This window comes from Heptranchias perlo, chromosome 10, assembly GCF_035084215.1.
Source record: "Heptranchias perlo isolate sHepPer1 chromosome 10, sHepPer1.hap1, whole genome shotgun sequence".
Classification (NCBI taxonomy): domain Eukaryota; kingdom Metazoa; phylum Chordata; class Chondrichthyes; order Hexanchiformes; family Hexanchidae; genus Heptranchias; species Heptranchias perlo.
The window spans coordinates 57,943,071-57,964,097 of NC_090334.1; the positions used below are offsets into that span (position 1 = coordinate 57,943,071).

General features: G+C 44.2%; 2 protein-coding genes across 5 annotated transcripts in view; both read left to right on the forward strand.

Annotated features, from left to right (window-relative positions):
• The window catches only part of mis18bp1 (MIS18 binding protein 1), a 67,459-nt gene extending 63,113 nt beyond the window's left edge, over positions 1–4,346 (forward strand). Inside the window, exon 16 of the mRNA XM_067991852.1 lies at positions 1,439–4,346. Within this exon, the coding sequence (XP_067847953.1) occupies positions 1,439–1,548 (110 nt within the window). The 3' untranslated portion in view covers positions 1,549–4,346. The remainder of the gene's footprint in view (positions 1–1,438) is intronic.
• Positions 4,347–10,182: 5,836 nt separating this feature from the next.
• The window catches only part of tpp1 (tripeptidyl peptidase I), a 57,503-nt gene continuing 46,658 nt past the window's right edge, over positions 10,183–21,027 (forward strand). For 2 of the 4 annotated variants that reach the window (XM_067991857.1, XM_067991856.1), the window contains exons 1-2: positions 10,183–10,302; positions 10,516–10,599. In XM_067991857.1, coding sequence (XP_067847958.1) covers positions 10,292–10,302; positions 10,516–10,599 — 95 coding nt within the window. In that variant the 5' untranslated portion in view covers positions 10,183–10,291. The remainder of the gene's footprint in view (positions 10,303–10,515; positions 10,600–21,027) is intronic. The other 2 variants (XM_067991854.1, XM_067991855.1) reach the window with 1 other exon arrangement.

The window sequence follows — 21,027 nt, forward strand, 5'->3', positions numbered from 1 at the left end:
AACATCACCCATCCCTGCCTCTGCTCATCTGCTGCTGAAACCCTCATCCATGTCTTTGTTACCTCTAGACTTGACTATTCCAGTGCTCTCCTGGCTGGCCTCCCATCTCCACCCTCCATAAACTTGAGCTCACCTAAAACTCTGCTGTCCATATCCTAACGCACAGCAAGTCCCGTTCACCCCTCACCCCTGTGCTCGCTTACCTACATTGGCTCCCAGTCCAGCAACACCACGATTTTTAAAATTCTCATCCTTGTTTTTAAATCCCTCCATGGCCTCTCCCCTCCCTATCTCTGTAACCTCCTCCAGCCCTACAACCCACTGAGATCTCTGCACTCCTCCAATTCTGGCCTCTTGCGCATCTCCGATTTTAATCGCTCCACTATTGGCGGCCACATCTTCAGCTGCTTAGGCCCTAAACTCTGGAATCCTCCCTTAACCTCTCTGGCTCTCTACCTCTCCTCTTTTAAGACTGTCCTTAAAACCTACCTCCATGACCAAGCTTTTGGTCACCTGTCTAAATATCTCCTTATGCGGCTCAGTGTCAAATTTTGTTTGGTAACACTCCTGTGAAGCATAAATTCAAGTTATTATCACAAAGAAATAGAATAAGACTGCACAAATCCTTTGAATTCTTGCAGACAGAAGACTTTCATCATAATTTTGAGCCCAGGTGATTAAGTGAAATGTTTGCTTTTATTTCAAATGGCACAACAACAATTGAGCAGATTTGAAATAAATGAATCAGGGAGCAGTTGGTTATTCAGGCAGGGCTTTCAGAATCCATACACCTATGCCATTAGAGCTAAATAGTTACTACTTTTGACGATGCTGAATTAACTGTTTTGGCTTCTATTTAAATTTGATTGGGGTTGCCACAGTTCAGTGAATCTTTTGATACATGACCTTGGATTTCAGATATCTTCAGCCAGTATAGTGTACAGTAATTTTTTTCAATATTTTGGAAGAAATATGAAGCATCATATTTGGTTGCATAATGAGGCTTATTGAAATATTCTCAAACAGGAACTTGCTGTCTCAGATTGGCATCCCATCAGGTGGTCCTAATATCCAAGATCAGACCCAGATTGTATTCAGTGCTGCAGAGCACTATTTTCTACCCAACCATCTAAACATTTATGTTACTTAATGACAGATACATCAAAGCATTGGCTGAAAAGTAGAAATGTTTCAGTAGATCAGGAAGCCTATCCCTACCAACATGAAAAGACAACATCATCCATTTGGCAAAGATACAAGTACCAAATTAGCTCCAGAACCGTTCTAGGTGAAAAATGACAGCCGTTGTGTTGTTACCTGCCATGCTACCTAATCTAATCTAAAGAAAATGTGACTAAATAATAGGTGCACAGGCCTACGCATTTAATTCTGTTCCAACTGCAACAGCTTTTGAAACTTATGACTTTGTATTTTTCAGGCCCACAGAAATCTATTATAGAAAAGCTGTTCAAGGATGGAAAGCATCCTGAATCAGATGATGACGAAGAGGACAAAGATTACTACTTTTCAGACTCTCTCTCTGAATAGATTTTAATATATAATAAAGTTAAAATTCCTGAAGTCAAAGTACCTAAGTTGTCTGTCTATAAAGACTTTATAGTCTTGTTAAATTTGGATGTTGGAATCATATTTGCAGTCCAGTTAAATATTTCAAAAGTTCAGGTTGCTCTTGTTAATGTTTTTTAAACACAGAATGAAAATGTATAAAAATGCATACAGCAAGTTTTAAGTGTTTTGTGATGAGTTTAAATTATATATGAAATATGATTGGTGCAACTGGTGTCTGATATTGACTCCAATTTAAACTTAACAATTTTTCCTCGGCTTGTGCTTAGTTTTGATTTGTCTGTAGTGATGGTTTTTAATGTTTGTGCCTCAGTATTCTATAAATGTGCTAACCTCGCTAAATTAGAAGAATTTAGAGGCATCTGAACATCAAGCTTATGATACATCATGTGATGAACTTAACCCATTTTATTTAGAGTTAAAAGGAGCAGCATGTTTTGGGCAGGATTTGTTAACAGGATTGTTAATAAAGCAATTCTATCACTAACAGCCTTAGGATATATTAATATGTTAGTGTTGCTTGACTGTGAAGAGGAAATTAGCCAGGACTTGCACTCCTGATCGTCATCCATTGACTCTTCATAAGAGTGTGCAGTGTGTGGAGAAAGCATGTGATGTGGAGGATACAGCCGGTCTCTAGTGTGATGCCCATGTGGAATGAATAGTCCACTAATCCACTCCTCCACTCCCACTGGCCATATCGTTGGTTTGTTAAGAATTAAGAGCAGAGAAGCATGCTGTAGCAACAACCTGTATGCTAGCTTCAGTTTGAACCCATTTCCCAGGAAAGCAACAACTGCCATAATAAACTCATGCAACTGGTTGAGTTGAGGGTGCACTGACCTTTTTAAAAATTTTCTTTCCCCTATTCAGTCTTCATGTGAGAGAAAGCTAAGTCACTCATTTTAAATTAAAAAGTTTACATTTGCTTAATATTTTTATCTATTGTCCTTTATACATTATCTGATTGACTAAGCACTTAAGGGAAGAAGTTAACTGAGACCAGTGGTTGCTAATGAACATGGTCTTAACCCTCACTATTTTCTGCAATTAAATTGAAACAGTTGGTGGCTTACTGGTTGAGCTCATTTTTTTTAAAAAAAAGGTTCTGGGAATTGCACTCTGCATAGCACATTAACCATGTGTGTGCAGTCGGGTGTTCAGATGGCACAGCACATTGAAGCCCTAAACATACTGCTCCACAGAGTAGTAGGATGTGGGATAATCACTTAATCCTCCACTCACTGAGTTTATTTCATTTTGTCATGAGAAGGCACCAAATAAATGCTAAGCAATTGCCCACCAAGAGGGTAATTGCTCTCATGTACATCCCCATGATCAGTTTCTGAGTGGGATTAAAGCATATTGAGCCTGTCTTTGCCAGAAATGCCATGTAGCACTGATAACTGTGAGAAAGGGATGGATGAAAAATTTTTTTTTAACAAATTGTGAATAAAGGATGCTATAAAGTTCTTCAGACTACCTGCATGTAGATCTTCTGGCCGTGCTGATTTCCCCAATATCAATTCCAATAATCCAAATTCGCACTAGACCAGTAAGTCTTAAAGGTGTGTTATATTTAAGTTTCACTGTATTCCACGTTAAGAAAACAGTTCAAATTATTTACGATTTATAAATAGGCTTTAAAGTAATGTGTGCGCAGCAGTAGCGCATATATTTCACCTACCATTGTAAATACATTACTTTCATACAAGGCATTCTGATCTGAGATGGTCATTTGGCCAATCAAGCCTGCTGCATCCAGAGTCCATGTAAAAAATAACAAAGTAGGCAAGCTATTTAACTTGAACAATGAACATAGGCATGTACAAAATTCAGATGCACCTAGCGAGGCTAGACGTTGAGAGGTAGGGAATCTGGAATTAATTGACACCTTCAAAAGGGAGCTGAATGGATATCTATTAAAAGGGATTGAAGATTATAGAGATAGAAATGCTACTTTTTTTTCCCCCTCAAGGGGAGAAACTTAATGTTTCTTTAAAATAGGGATCAACAGATGGCTAGGGGAAGGAGTCTGTGGTCAAACAATCATACCTGGACTCTGCATGGTTCAGACTGTGATTTTAAAAAAAGACATGTTTTTTAGTTTTATTTACTTTTGAGTAGTATGGATTTAAATTGGAGGCTATGCTTTTCCTGAGTACAAATGTTGGACTAGAGACCCTCGCTTGCATGAACTAGGCAAGGTTCCTACCCACAAATTAGCTGAAAATTCTCTTTGGTGGCAGCATGTTTTAAAATGTTAATGTTTGACAGACATGTCATTTTTAGCATCCATGTGTGAAGACGACTGGTCTGTTTTGATGAAGACACCAAGGCTACATGGAGTACTTTCAACATGTATCATCTCATCCTGAAAAACTTAGTTCACCACGGAAAAAGATTCTTCTGATTTGTCAAAAGGAACTATTACATTCCAAGAGCCTATTTTAAAAAGTCAACTTTCCAAAAAGGATATATTACCCCTAGAAGACAGATTCCAGTTCTCCCCTATAAATGCTGTGCTTTTAGTAATTTGCCTGTATCTTTGTTTATTTCTGTAAATAAATGCAAAATGAGAAGTATAGTCTGTATAACATGATTTAGCAGTATGATATTTTCTGTGTCTAATGTAATGAGACGTGGTGCACAGCCTCCCTATTCTCCAGTATGCAATTAACCTAGGTCGGGCTCAGTTGTTAGACCTGGGCAGAGAATAAAGATGTGGGCTACAGCTCATAAGAAGCTTGGTCTGGTTACGGAAGCTGTCAACGTGTATTCTGTACCAGTCCTCAAATGCAAAGAAACATTGTGGAACGTGTTACAGGTGGACAAAGAGTAGTCACTAAGCATAAGGACAAAATGGGTTGGGGGGCAAAAGTATAATTGAAAAGAAAGACCTTAATTGGCTTTTGAAGTAGATCACTTGGACAAGTGTGGATTCATTAGGCAAAGGTAAATAGTGTTTAACTAACTTGATTGAGTTTTTTGATGCTACAGAGGGTAGATGAGGGCAATATGGTTGATGTGTATATGGACTTTCAAAAGGTGTTTGATAAAATGCTGCATAATAGGCATGTCATCAAGATTGAAGCCCATGGGATAAAGGGGGCAGTAGCAGCATGGATACAAAATTGGCTAAGTAACAGGAAGCAGAGAGTAGTGGTGAACGGTTGTTTCTCGGACTGGAGGGAGATGTACAGTGGTGTTCCCCAGGAGTCGGTACTAGGACCACTGCTTTTCTTGATATTTATATATTAATGACTTGGGTGTACAGGGTACAATTTCAAAATTTGCAGATGACACAAAACTTGGAAGTGTGCTGAACAGTGAGGAGGATAGTGATAGACTTCAAGTGGATATAGACAGGCTGGTGGAATGGGTGGACACGTGGCAGATGAAATTTAACACGGAAAAATGCAAAGTGATACATTTTGATAGGAAGAATGATGAGAGGCAATATAAACTAGAGGGCATAATTCTAAAATGGGTACATGAATCGAGATCTGGAGGTTAAAAGGCAAATCATGTTTGACGGTTATTAAACCAGGATATTGGGCTTTATGAATAGAGGCATAGAGTACAAAAGCAAGGAAGTGATGTTGAACCTTTATAAAACACTGGTTCGACTACAACTGGAGTATTGTGTCCAGTTCTGGGCACTGCACTTTAGGGAAGCTGTGAAGGCCTTAGAGAGGGTGCTGAAAAGATTTATGAGAATGATTCCAGGGATGAGGGACATCAGTTACATGAATAGACTGGAGAAGCTGGGGTTGTTCTCCTTAGAACAGAAGGTTGAAAGGAGATTTGATAGAGGTATTTAAAATCATGAAGGGTCTAGTCAGAACAGAGAAAAACTTCCCATTGGCGGAAGGGTCAAGAACCAGAGGACATAAATTTACGGTGATTGGCCAAAGAACCAAAGGTGATATTAGGAAAAGCTTTTTTATGCAGTGAGTGGTTAGGATCTGGAATACAGTGCCCGAGGGGGTGGTGGAGGCAGATTCAATCATAGCCTTCAAAATGAAACTGGATAAGTACTTGAAAGGAAAAACTTTGCAGGGCAGGGGAGTGGGACTAGCTGGATTGCTCTTGCATAGAACCTGCATGGACTTGATGGGCCAAATTGGCCTCCTTCTGTGCTGCAACCTTTCTATGATTCTAAGTGAGCAAGGTATTGACAGGGAATTTCGTTGGACAGTGACCGAAGGAGTGGCCACCAATGACGAAACAAGGAGTAGGCTGCTATTGAGGGCGCAGGGAATGAATCTAGAGATGCAAGGCTGGAAGAGATCACTGAGATAGGATGGGGCAAGGCCAGGGAGGGATTTGAAAATGAGGCTTTTAAGTCAATTCACTTGATAAGTGTCATTGTCACATGCACTGAAAGGATCAGGATCAGCACCAAAACAAATTCCAAATTTAAATTGGTCCAAAACTGGACAGTATGAAAATTCCAAATTTTGTCTCATCCAACTGGGAATCATTTATTCTTAGAAAACAGCACAGTGGTTCTGCAAATTACCAAGCGACGGCAATCCCACTCAGCTGGACAATGGGTGAGAGGTGTTGGAGGAGGATGGTGCGATTGATCATATCAAAGGCTACAAAAAGGTGGAGGAGGATGAGAAGAGAAAATGCACCACAGTCACAGAGGATGTGAATTTGAATAGGGCTGTGGCAGGGGCAGAAACCTGGTTGGTGAGATTCAAACATGGAATTGAGGGAAAGATGGTCATTAATTTCAACACATTCAAAAACTTTGGAGAGGAAAGGGAGGTTGGAGATGGGATGGTAGTTTGCAGGGACAGAGAGATTGAGGTTGGGTTTTTTGAGGTGGAAAATGAAGACTGCTATTTTGAATGGGGGGATAGACAATGAGAGGGAACCATTTACATTGTCAGCTAGCATAGGGGCCAAGAAGAGAAGTTGGGTGGGTCAGCAGTTTAGTGGGAGTGGGTCAAGAGAGCAAGAGATGGGTCTCATGAACAAGATGAGTTCAGAGCGAGCATTAACGGAGATTGGAGAGGGATGAGGGATCTGAGCTAGGTCAAGTGGGAGCCTGAGGGAAGGTTTGGCTTGGTGGGTAAGGGGAAGGGGGGAAGCTGCAGAAGAAGCTGAACAGATGGTCTCAAGTCCATGAGCTCCTTGGAATTGTTGGAGGTGAATGCGGAAGGGGCAGGGGAGAAGAGTTTAAGGAGACGGTTGATAATGGAGAAAAGAAGCCGGAGGTTATCTTTGTTCTCCAGGATGATCCTGGAGTACTAAGCAGTTTGGGCAGAAGAGATTGAGGTTGCTTGGTGTGGTCCAGCCCAATCTGGCTATGAATGACTAAATGAGTTGTAGGCCAGGTACATTCAAATCTGCCCCCTTGGACTTGAAGCAGCAAAGATGGGGGACATACCAGTGGGAACGACTAGGACGGGAGAGAGTAAACGTTTTGCTGGGACAAAGACATCAAAAATGGAGGTGAGGGAATGGTGAGCAGATTGACAGTTGCAGAAATATTATGGCAAATGGAAGACCAAAGGCTAGACAGTTGGGAGTTTGAAAATGCATTTGTAAGTTGGAGGAGTGTTTTTCCAGGGTCAAACAGAAGGAAGTAGGGTTGGAAGAGAGTAGGACCATATGTAGTGACAGATACAAAGAATTGGTTGACGGTGACCTTGTCTATGATCGAGAACACGGGAATAGAGAGGTCCCATGAGATGGTAATGAGGAGGCCTTAAATATAGGTTGGAGAGTTCATATGGAGTGAGCGGTTTAGGGACGACATGGGGTAGTGAAATTAGAGTAAAGAGAACAAGGTGAGTTCGGATGGAGATTGAAGTCACTAAGGAGTCGCTCAAGTGAAGGAGGGAGGATATTTCAGTTAGAAATTCAGGATGGGGCTTGGAGAAGTGGAGAGAATGAGGATTTTAAAGGAGAGGTGAGAAAGGTAGAACAAAGTGAGATGTTTGAAGGAGGAGAAGCTGCCAGAGATTAGAGGGAAAGACTAAGGTATAATTTGATGGTAAAAGCCACACAGCCACCATGGTGGTTTGGGCAGGGCAGGTGGTGGAAGGTATAGACTGGCGAGGAAGCTTCAGTAAGGGACAAGGTATCACCACCCATGAACCAAGTTTCAGTCAAAGCCATATCATCAGTGCAATCGTCCATAAAAAGGTCATGGATGGCAAAGACCTTGTTCATGAGTGAATGGACATTTTGGAAGGAAATGCAGAGAGAGGCGGATCTGCTGGCAGAGTCTGAGGAGGCATTGGTGAGTGCAGTGGGTGGAACAGGGTGGCTGGTGATAGTAGCCCTCAGCGGGTGAGTGGGGCAGTTGGGGTTGCTGTTTGCAAGAAGGCAGTGAAGGGTGCCTTGATGGCCCCTTTGGAGAATGCTGAAAGATGCACAGAGGACAGCTGTGGGCTTATCCAAGGGGATTTAAGCCTGGGATAACAGCAGGTGAGTAGGAAAGCAGAGGAGTATTGGTGGTTTGGGGTAGGGATTGGGTGGGCAAAATACCCAAGATGGGAGAATTGAAAACTGGCATAACTGGGTGTCAAGAAGAGAAAGGCCTGAGAGAGAAAAAAATGATGGGAGTAATGTGCTCCATCTGGAGTGACAACCAAAATGCACATGCAAATAAACACAGAGGGAAATCAAGTCCTGACTGGCACATATATTGCCATTGCCTCATCATCGCTGAGTGAGTATTCTGGAATTCTGTACCTAATTGTGGGAGCACCATCAACCCAAGGACTGCAGCAGTTTCAGGAGAAAGGCCATCACCACGTTCTCGGGACAACTGGGGATGGCCAATAAATGCGGCCTTGCCAGCCTTGCCCATGTCTTGTGAACAAATTTCAAAAACAGAAGCGTCAAGCTTCATGGTAGAACCATTAGCAGCTGAGAAAAGGCTGCTGGAACACAAGCTTTCGGGAGATCTGGCACCCATGAATAGGTGAGCAGTGGACTGCTGGGCAGCAACGTTGAAGGAGCAGGGGTAGGGGAGAAAGGTACAGCAGGACAACCAGTGGGAATTCCATTAAGAAGCCTGCCACGAGCTTGTGGGTGAGAAAGGCAGAGAAAAGGCCACCGAAGATACTGAGACAGACTGCTGCATGGGTGAGGTGGGGGCAGGGACCATTTACAGCCCAGAAAAACGGCCAAAGGTGCAAGGGTGGGGGAGCCAGCCTGGAAGAGTCTGTGAAAGTGCTGGAGCCCAATCCTCTCAAGGTCTCAACAATGGAAAGTCAAGGACAGTAGGAAAGATAAGGGAAGAGTAATAAGGGAGTGTCACACGTAACAGCTCTAAGTGTTACACAAACAAAAAATCAGCCGAGAAACCCCTCTAACAGCACCACCAACAGGCACAGTTATATAGGAGTTGTCAATGGAAAATTGACAGGACATACTGAATCTAATAATATACTAGTCAATCTCTTGTGGCATCGCACATGGGGAGTCAAGGTCAAGTACAGTCTTCAGGTGAAGTGGAGGTAGCGGGTGAGGATAATTGGACCAGGGCATGCAGATATAATTTGGCCTCCATTTTAAAGTCTTACTTTCCGCTTCATATTTTTATTATAAATTCCTATGTCCACACCCAGAGAATAGAAACTGCCTATGCAATCCGATTCCACTAAACTGTACCTTCCCGCCAACGAAGACACAGTGGTGCCTCCACTGGAGGGAGGGTCTAACCACAGCGTGACGTCCATACAGACATCCTCCACCCTAAATATGGACTTTGGAATCCACAATGGAAAAAACTGACAAGGAATAGGCACAGACATAAAATTTTTAATATATTACCATCAAATTTCCCTTGGCATTGCTCAAAAAGGAGTCTCCAGGTGAAGTGAGGTTAAAAGGCAGGGGATAATTGGACCAGGATGCAACAGACGTAATTCAGTTCCCATTTTAATGTCATACAATCCATCCTTATTTTTATATATTTCCATTATAAATTTCTATGTCTGCATCTATGATAGAGACTGCCTATGTAAACGTGTCACACTGTAATTACATCTTCTTGCTAAGGGTAGCCCTGCAGTGCCTCCACGGAGGAGAAGGGTTGTGTCACCACAATGTCGCAATTATTATAGACAGAAATAGACAGTGGGCAATGCATTTCCAAAGTTTAAAGCTCAAGTTTAATTTCCCCCTTAAAGTGTTCTATTAGAATTATCTGTCAAAGCTACCTATCCTTGGAGGAAATGTGCAACTTAGCTCTGCTTATTTCACGCTTCAAAATGTTTACTCCATAAATCTAAACGAAGCAATAAATTATATTAAGTCTACCTCCTTGTAATGTATTGAGTTTCTCACCAATGATTATCTATAAGTAGGGCTGCGGTTCTCGGATAGCTAGGCTTGGGGTTAGTACCCCACAAAAACAGTGCGGACACATTTTAGCAACCTGCCATCTTTCGTAATTAATCCAAAACATATAGATTTTAAAATATCTGCCCGAAAATACATCTTTCGAGGGTTTTTTTGGAATTAAATTGGACTCTTTTTCTGTGTCCTACTAATGTTTTAAGCACAGGCGCACTGGTGCAGCTTGGATTTCCCGGAAGTACTTATGCAGCAAAATCACTCCACTGTCTGGGAGGGAGAGGTGGAGTTGTGCTGGGAATCGCTGGGCTTGTTGCTGGAGCCGGGTCACTGGAGTGGTGCATACCGTCGAGCGCTCTCTGGCCGTCCCTTCACAATGACAACTGGGTGAGTCTCACCTTGGCAGGGGCTGTGCAAAACCCTACGACTACAACTCGCTTTCGCCATCTTTGCCGGGTTTAATAAATAAGATTTAGGCTAGAGATACAGTGATAACTTTTAAAATGATCTCTAAATAATGTTTGCGATGAAAGCATTTCTCTGTATTTTAAAGTTGCATGCTCGTGTTCTCGCATTAATCTCAATGTTTCTTTGGAACAGGAGCCTGTTTCTGTTGTTCTTCGTTTCTTGCTCTCTGATTTCATCCAGCCGTGGTGTTTTCCTCGAACCAGATCAAAATGTTAGGTATGTGCAAATATATCCACCTCATTACTTTTTTTTTCATAAAATATACTTTATTCATAAAATTTGCAGCAATACATACACAATACAGTTGTCATATCATATTCCAAATGCACACAATACAGATTATACAATTTGCAGGTTACATCAAGTACAGTTCAATGAACACATTGTACATAATTACAGTTCATGACACTCTAGGGTACCTCATTGCATTACACTCAATACAGATTATTGATTACAGATTCATTACAGGTACATTACATCAATTTGAATTTTACATTCTGCCCAGGGGGGTTTTTCCCTGATTGCAGCCCCTCGGTATACAATGGCAGGAAGGCTCTAAACGGTTGCCTTTCCCCACAGAGCCTTTGCGGCGGCCTCACCCAACCTCAGTGCGTCCCTGAGCACGTAGTCCTGGACCTTGGAATGTGCCAGTCTGCAACACTCGGTCAAGGATAGCGCCTTGCACTGGAAGACCAGCAAGTTTCGGGCAGACCAAAGGTGCGTCTTTCACCGAGTTGATGGTCTTCCAGCAGCAGTTGATGTCCGTCTCAGTGTGCGTCCCCGGGAACAGCCCGTATAGCACAGAGTCCTGTGTTACGGAACTGCTCGGGACGAACCTGGACAGATACCACTGCATCTCTCTCCATACCTTCCTTGCAAAGGCACATTCCAGGAGGAGATGGGTGATGGTCTCGTCTCCACCGTAGCCTCCTCGGGGACAGTGCACAGTGGCGCTGAGAGTCCGGGAGTGCATGAAGGATCTGACGGGAAGGGCCCTTCTCACCACCAGCCAAGCTATGTCTTGGTGCTTGTTTGAAAGCTCTGGCGATGAGGCGTTCTGCCAAATGACATTGACAGTCTGCTCGGGAACCAACCGACAGGATCCATCATCTCCTTTTCCCGCAGGGTCTCGAGGACATTACGTGCGGACCACTTACTGATCACCTTGTGGTCGAAGGTGTTTTTTTGCATAAACTTTTCGACGAAGGACAGGTGGGGTGAAACGGTCCAACTGGATGGAGCGTTCCATGGCAGCGTGGCCAGGCCCATCCTTCTCAACACCGGGGACAGGTAGAACCTCAGCACGTAGTGACACTTTGTGTTTGCGTACCGAGGGTCTATGCAAAGCTTGATGCAGCGGCACACGGAAGTGGCCCTCAGGATGAGGGCCATGTTGGGCACGCCTTTCCCCCCTTTCTCCGGAGATTTGTACATCGTGTCCCTGCGGACACGGTCCATTTTGATCTCCAGATAAAGTGGAAGATGGCTCGGGTGACTGTCGCGGCGCAGGAGCGAGGTATGGGCCAGACCTGCGCCACGTACAGCAACACCAAGAGTACCTTGCACCTAATGACCAGGTTTTTGCCCATGATCGAGAGGGATCATCGATCCCACAGTCCCAGTTTCTGCTTCACCTTAGAAATACGCTCCTTCCAGTTCTTGGTGCACGCCCCGGCACCCCCCTGAACCAGATCCCCAGCACCTTCAGGTAATCCGACCTGACGGTAAAGGGGACAAAGAATCGGTCGGTCCAGTTCCCAAAGAACATGGCCTCACTCTTGCTACGATTTACCCTGGCCCCTGAGGCCAGTTCGAACTGGTCACAGATGTTCATCAATCTGCGGACCGACAGCTGATCCGAGCAAAAGACGGTGACGTCGTCCATGTACAGGGAGGCCTTGACCTGAGTGCCTCCGCTGCCTGGGATCGTCGCCCCTCTTATGCCCGCATCCCTCCTGATGGACTCGGCAAAGGGTTCGATGCAGCACACGAACAAAACGGAGGAGAGAGGACAGCCCTGCCTGACTCCAGATTTGATCGGAAAGCTTTCTGATTCCCACCCGTTGATTGAAACTGCGCTACTGATGTTTGTGTAGAGCAGTTGGATCCAATTGCGGATTCCCTCCCCAAACCCCATTTTGGAGAGCACGTCCATCATGTATGTGTGGGATATTCTGTCAAAGGCCTTCTCCTGGTCCAGGCTGATCAGGCAGGTGTTCACCCCCCTGTCCTGTTCATAGGCGATCGTATCCCTGAGTAACGCCAGGCTATCAGAGATCTTCCTGCCGGGTACAGCGCAGGTCTGATCGGGGTGGATCACCACCTCAAGGGCTGACTTGACCCGATTGACGATGACCTTGGACAGAATTTTGTGGTCCACGTTAAGTAGTGAGATAGGTCGCCAATTTTTGATTTCTTCCCTCTCCCCCTTCCGCTTGTGGATGAGGGTGATGATGACTTTCCTCATGGAGGCTGACATCCTGCCTGCCAGAAGCATACCCCTGTACACTTCCAGTAGGTCTGGGCCTATCCAGTCCCACAGAGCCGAGTACAACTCCACCGGTAAGCCATCGCTTCTGGGAGTCTTACTCTTTTCAAAGGAACGAACGGCCTTTGTCAGTTCGTCCAGAGTTAGCGGGTGATGCAGACTCTCCCGCTTGCTGTCGTCTAGAACCTCCGTGATAGACGACAGGAAGGATTGGGAGGCCGCGCTGTCTGTGGGCTTTGCGTCGTACGGTCCGGCATAAAAGGATTTGCAGATCCTCAGTATGTCAGGCTGCGAGGACGTGACCGAGCCGTCCTCCTCCTTCAGGCTTCTGATCACAGAGCTCTCTCTTTGCACCTTTTGGAAGAAAAAACGCGAGCAAGTCTCGTCCTGCTCCACAGAGCGGACTCTGGACCGAAAGATGATCTTGGAGGCCTCGGAGGCAAAGAGCGAGGCTTGCTGGTCCTTCGCCTCTCTGAGTTCCTCCCTGACATCGATCCCCATCGACTGCAACAGGAGAAGATTCTGCATGCTTTTTTTGGAGTCGGGACATTTCCCTCTGCTCTCTCTTGCCTTCTGAACACTTTGAGGATGAAGAACCTCTTGATGTTCGCCTTGATGGCTTCCCACCAGTGCACTAGGGAATCAAAGAGGGGCTTTACGGTTCTCCAACCTTTGTAATCCCTCTTCAGTTCTCATTACTGCTTACCATTATAGCAGTGCCTTATGTCAACCCCATCGAACTATTCCTGTAGTTCCTTCCTGTCCATTGAAGTCGACAGCATTAATTAGTAGTCTCTGGGCTTAGTTTCAGATATAGCCGTGGTAAACGTTGTACCGCAGTAAAATTGCAATATTACTTGAAAGGAAATACATTGCTGTGTTATTCATTTAGTCCTTGCATATTTGATTTGGGTTTAGTATATCAACTTTTTCAGCACTACAATTATTGCTTGATTTATAAAAGCCTCATTTCCCAACGGTCGATTGTAACTATAAATTACGTGGTCTCTTTAGATGGGAATGGCACTTCCATTTGACTCAAGGGTTCATGTTCTTCCTGTAATAGTTCATTCCATTTCAAGTTACCATACATTAACTGTCCTAACAAGTTATGGTACATGTTTTGAAAACCCTTGAATATTGCAGGCTTGATCTGGAATCTGAGCAAAGTTGATCTCTATTACCCACATTTACATTCTAATAAACCAGTTGGTTGCCCTGTAAACCAGCTTCAAAGTGTGAATTAGTTTCTAAATTACTTTTGGTTTGAAGTTTCCTTAAATTGTTATCATGTCTCCTACTTCTCTCTTCAAGGCAAATGGGGATAGGGTGGGAAATTGGAGTTGAGGTACAAACATACGAATTAAGAGCAGGAGTAGGCCATTCGGCCCCTCGAGTCTGCTCTGCCATTTGATAAGATCATGGCTGATCTGATTGTGACCTCAACACTACTTTCCCATCTACCTACTATAACCTTTGACTCCCTTGTTAATCAGGAATCTTTCTAACTAAGCCTTCAAAATATTCAGTGACCCTACCTCCACCGCTCTCTGGGGAAGGGAGTTCCACAGACTCACGACCCTCTGGGAGAAAAAAATTCTCCTCATCACCATCTTAAATGGGAGATCCCTTATTTTTGAACAGTCTCTCCCACAAGGGGAAACATCTCGTCAGCATCTACCCCTTCTAGTCCCCTCAGGATCTTAAATGTTTCAATAAGATCACCTCTCATTCTTCTAAATTCCAGTGTGTACAGGCCCAACTTGTCCAACCTTTCCTCGTAAGATAACCTCCTCATCCCAGGAATCAGTGAACCTTCTCTGAACTGCCTTCAAAGCAATTATGTCCTTTCTTAAATTAGGAGAACAAAAGCGCACACAGTATTCTAGATGTGGTCTCACCAATTACCAATGCCCTGTACAACTCTAGCAAAACATCTCTACTTTTATATTCCATTCCCCTTGCAATAAATGTCAACATTCCATTTGCCTTCCTAATCACTTGCTGTACCTGCATACTAACTTTTTGTGATTCATATAATGTGGAAAAATGTGAAGTCATCCACGTTGGGAGGAAAAATAAAAAAGCAAAATATTATTTGAATGAAGAAATACTCCAAAATGCTGTGGTACAGAGGGATCTGGGTGTCCTCGTACATGAAACACAAAAAGTCAACATACAGGTGCAGCAGGTAATCTGGAAGGCAAACGGAATATTGGCATTTATTCCTAGGGGGATGGAGTTTAAAAACAGGGAAGTCTTGCTACAACTGTACAGGGTGCTGGTGAGACCACACCTGGAGTACTGCATACAGTTCTGGTGCTCTTATACTTGCATTGGAGGCAGTTCAGAGAAGGTTCACTAGGTTGATTCCGGGTATGGAAGGGTTGTCTTATGACGAAAGATTGAACAGGTTGGGTCTATACTCATTGAAGTTTAGACGAATGAGAGGAGATCTTATTGAAACATACATAATTCTGAGGGGACTCGATAGGGTAGATGCTGAGAGGATGTTACCCCTCATGGGGGAATCTAAAGCTAGGGGGCATAGTCTCAGAATAAGGGGTCGCCCGTTTAAGATGGAAATGAGGAGGAATTTCTTCTCCCAGAGGGTCGTGAATCTTTGGGATTCTTTACCCCAAAAAACTGTGGAGGCTGAGTCATTGAATACATTCATGGCCTAGTTAGACAAATTTTTGATCAGCAAGGGAGTGAATGGATATGGCGAAAAGGCATGGAGTTGAGGTAAAAATCAGATCAGCCATGATCTCATAGAATGGCGGAGCAGGCTCGAGGGGCCGAATGGCCTACTCCTGCTCCTATCTCTTATGGTCTTATGTACTAGGACACCCAGATCCCTCTGTACCTCAGAGTTCTGCAATCTCTCTCCATTTAAATAATATTCTGCTTTTCTATTCCTCCTTCCAAAGTGGAAAAGTTCACATTTTCCCACATTATATTCCATCTGCCAAATTTTTGCTCACTCACTTAACCTATCTATATCCCTTTGCAGACTCCTTATGCCCTCTTCACAACTTACTTTTCTACCTACCTTTGTGTCATCAGTAAATTTAGCAACCATACATTCGGTCCCTTCAGTCCCTTCATCCAAGTCATTGATATAGATTGTAAATAGTTGAGGCCCGAGCACTGATCCCTGTGGCACTCCACTTGTTACATCTTGCCAACCTGAAAATGACCCATTTATGCCTACTCTCTGTTTCCTGTTAGCTAACTAATCCTTTATCCATGCTAATATGTTACCCCCTACACCATGAGCTCTTATTTTGTGCAGTAGCCTTTGATGTGGCATCTTGTCAAAAGCCTTCTTGAAATCCAAGTACACCACATCCACAGGATCCCCTTTTATCCACGTTGCTTGTTACTTCCTCAAAGAACTCTAATAAATTAGTCAAACACGATTTCCCTTTCACAAAGCCATGTTGTTACTGCTCGATTGCATTGAGATTTTCTCAGTACCCTGCTATAACCTCCTTTATAATAGATTCTAGCATTTTCCCTATGACAGATGTTACGCTAACTGGCCTGTAGTTTCCTGCTTTGTCTCCCTCCTTTCTTGAATAGAGGAGTTACATTTGCTATTTTCCAATCTGATGGGACCCTTCCAGAATCTAGGGAATTTTGGAAAATTAATATCAATGCATCTACTATCTCTGCAGCCACTTCTTTTAAGACCCTAGGATGAAGTCTGTCAGGACCTGGAGACTTGTCAGCTTTTAGTTCTAATAATTTTTTCAAAACCCTTTCCCTAGTGATTGTAAATGTTTTAAGTTCCTCTCTCCCTTTCACCTCTTGATTTACAATTATTTCTGGCATTTTATTTGTATCCTCTATTTTATATTCTGTCCAAACTTCTGACCTGCCACTAATCTTTGCGGAATTGTATGCTTTTTGTTTCAATTTGATACAATCTTTAACTTCCTTAGTTAGCCACGGATGGCACGTCCTTCCCCTAGAGTCTTTCTTTCTCACTGGAATATATCTTTGCTGAGTGTTATGCTATTTTTCATTAAATGTCTGCCGCTGCATCTCTACTGACCTATCCCTTAACCTAATTTCCCAGTTCACTTAAGCCAGCTCCGCCCTCATAATTGCCCTTATTTAAGTTTAAAACACTAGTCTTAGACTTACTCCTCTCCCTCAAACTGAATGTGAAATTCAATCATATTGTGATCACTGCTACCTAGAGGCTCCTTTACAATGAGGTCATTAATTAATCCTGTCTCATTACACATTACCAGATCTAGAATAGCCTGCTCTCTGGTTAGCTCTAGAACCTGCTGCTCGAAGAAACTGTCCTGAAAGCACTGTATGAACTTATCTTCCAGGCTACCTTTGCCTATCAGATTCTTCCAATCTATATGCAGATTAAAATCACCCATGATTATCGCTGTTCTTTTCTCACAAGCCCCTATTATTTCTTCCTGTATACCCTGTCCTACAGTGTGGTTACTGTTAGGCCTATAAACTACTCCCACAAGTGACTTCTTGCCTTTACTATTTCTTATCTCTACCCAAACTGATTCTACATCTTAGTCTTTAGAACTAAGGTCATTTCTCTCTATTATACTCACGTCATCCTTAATTAATAGAGCTACCCCTCCACCTTTTCCTAGCTTCCTCTCCTTCCGAAATGTCAAGTACCCTTGAATATCAGCCATGATCTTATTGAACGGCGGAGCAGACTCAAGGGGCCGACTCCTGCTCCTTTTCTTATGTTGTTCCTGATTCCGCAAAAGTACATCCTAAACACTCACCGATTCTCTTCAAGATTTAAAAGTTGCCATGTCCCATCCTGTCTCCCCACACACAGCTTCTCTTTTACAAGGAGAAGATATTTAGCTCCCTTTGGTTCTTTTTATAGCTCATTAACATTGGACTGAGTACCATCCTTGTTACCCTTTTTTTGCACCCTTTGCAGTTCCTTTAGGTCTTCTCACACAATTAGTGCAATACTCCACAGGTTTAGCTCCACCATTGTGTATGTTATATTGAAATGCTATAGCATTTAATTTGCCTGTATAATTGCTGTCAATACAGTGGAATAGCATTTTCTGTATATAGTTAACTAAATCTTGCCCAGATCTCTGTGCTCCTGCACATTGCTGAATAATTTATCTGTTGTTGCATTATTACTTTAGCATTATAAATTACATTTTCACCATCAATCACATTTGCTGTTAAACTACTCATTTGCTAAGTGTTTGAGGATCTCTTTGAAGTACACTGATGCCCTTTGAACATTCTCCCTGATTAATGCAACTTTGAGTCTGCAAACTGGCATTCCATTGCATTTGAAGTTTTTTTTTTTTCATTCATTAATGGGATGTGGGCGTCGCTGGCGAGGCCAGCATTTATTGCCCATCCCCAATTGCCCTTAAGAAGCTGGTGGTGAGCTGCCACCTTGAACCGCTGCAGTCCATTTGGTGAAGGTTCTCCCACAGTGCTGTTAGGAAGGGAGTTCCAGGATTTTGACCCAGCGACGACGAATAGCGACATATTTCCAAGTTGGGATGGCGTGTGACTTGGAGGGGAACATGCAGGTGGTGTTGTTCCCATGTGCCTGCTGCCCTTGTCCTTCTAGGTGGTAGAGGTCACAGGTTTGGGAGGTGCTGTCGAAGAAGCCTTGGCGAGTTGCTGCAGTGCATCCTATGGATGGTACACACTGCAGCCACAGTGTGCAGTGGTGAAGGGAGTGAATGTTTAGGGTGGTGGATGGGGTGCCAATCAAGCAGGCTGCTTTGTCCTGGGTGGTGACAAGCTTCTTGAGTGTTGTTGGAGCTGCACTCATCCAGACAAGTGGAGAGTATTCTATCACACTCCTGACTTGTGCCTTGTAGATGGTGGAAAGGCTTTGGGGAGTCAGGAGATGAGTCACTCGCTGCAGAATACCCAGCCTCTGACCTGCTCTTGTAGCCACAGTATTTATGTGGCTGGTCCAGTTAAGTTTCTGGTCAATGGTGATCTCCAGGATGTTGATGGTGGGGGATTCGGTGATGGTAATGCTGTTGAATGTCAAGGGGAGGTGGTTAGACTCTCTCTTGTTGGAGATGGTCATTGCCTGGCACTTGTCTGGCACGAATGTTACTTGCCACTTATCAGCCCAAGCCTGGATGTTGTCTTGGTCTTGCTGCATGCGGGCTCGGACTGCTTCGTTATCTGTGGGGTTGTGAATGGAACTGAACACTGTGCAATCATCAGCGAACATCCCCATTTCTGACCTTATGATGGAGGGAAGGTCATTGATGAAGCAGCTGAAGATGGTTGGGCCTAGAGCACTGCCCTGAGGAACTCCTGCAGCAATGTTCTGGGGCTGAGATGACTGGCCTCCAACAACCACTACCATCTTCCTTTTTGCTAGATATGACTCCAGCCACTGGAGAGTTTTCCCCCTGATTCCCATTGAATTCAATTTTACTAGGGCTCCTTGGTGCCACACTCGGTCAAATGCTGCCTTGATGTCAAGGGCAGTCACTCTCACCTCACCTCAGGAATTCAGCTCTTTTGTCCATGTTTGGACCAAGGCTGTAATGAGGTCTGGAGCCAAGTGGTCCTGGCGGAACCCAAACTGAGCATCGGTGAGTAGGTTATTGGTGAGTAAGTGTCGCTTGATAGCACTGTCGACGACACCTTCCGTCACTTTGCTGATGATTGAGAGTAGACTGATGGGGCGGTAATTGGCCGGATTGGATTTGTCCTGCTTTTTGTGGACAGGACATACCTGGGCAATTTTCCACATTGTCGGGTAGATGCCAGTGTTGTCGCTGTACTGGAACAGCTTGGCTAGAGGTGCAGCTAGTTCTGGAGCACAAGTTTTCAGCACTAAAGCCGGGATGTTGTCGGGGCCCATAGCCTTTGCTGTACCCAGTGCACTCAGCCGTTTCTTGATATCACGTGGAGCGAATCGAATTGGCTGAAGACCGACTTCTGTGATGGTGGGGATATCGAGAGGAGGCCGAGATGGATCATCCACTCGGCACTTCTGGCTGAAGATGGTTGCAAACGCTTCAGCCTTGTCTTTTGCACTCATGTGCTGGACTCTGCCATCTTTGAGGATGGGGATGTTCACAGAGCCTCTTCCTCCCATTAGTTGTTTAATTGTCCGCCACCATTCACGACTGGATGTGGCAGGACTGCAGAGCTTTGATCTGATCTGTTGGTTGTGGAATCGCTTAGCTCTGTCTATAGCATGTTGCTTCCGCTGTTTAGCATGGCATGTAGTCCTGTGTTGTAGCTTCAACAGGTTTCCCACCTCATTTTTAGGTACGCCTGATGATGCTCCTGGCATGCTCTTCTACACTCCTCATTGAACCAGGGTTGATCCCCTGGCTTGCTGGTAATGGTAGAGTGAGGAATATGCCGGGCCATGAGGTTACAGATTGTGCTGGAATACAATTCTGCTGCTGCTGATGGCCCACAATATTGAATATTATGAATAGCAGGGGACCAGTTATACAGTGAGCTCCACTGGACTCAGTTGCCCAATTAGTACTGTTACTTTTGATCACAGCAACAAGAATTTGCACTTATATAATGCCTTAACATAGAAAATACATCCCAAGGGACTTCAGAGTAGTGTAAGGAAAAAATAAATGTTGAGCCGAAGGAGATGTTCGGAGGGGTAACCAAAAGCATGGTCAAAGAGGTGGGTTTTAAGCAGCGTCTTAAAGCAGGAGAAGAAGATAGGGAGACAGAGGGGTTTAGGAAGAGAATTCTAGAGCATGAGGCCTAGGCAACTGAAGGCACAACCACCAATGGTGGGACAAAGGAAGGGGGATGCACAAGAGGCCAAAGTCAGAGGAACGGAGAGTTGGGGGTTGTAGGACCAGTGGAAGTTAGAGAGGTGGGGAGGGGCAAACCTTGCGGGGATTTAAACACTAGGCTGAGAGTTTTAAATTGAAACTGTTGGGGGGGGGTCCAGGAGCCAATGTGGGTCAGCGAGGACAGGTATGGTGAACAAGATTTGGAGAAGGATAGGATACAGGCAGCCAGAGTTTTGGATGAGCTGAAGTTTACCGAGTATGGAGGATGGGAGGCCAGCTAAGAGTCTTGGAATTTAGCAGCAGATGGGCTGAGACAGGGCAGAGGCAGTCAATGTTATGGTGCAAGTAGGCAGTCTTTGTGATGGAGAGGAC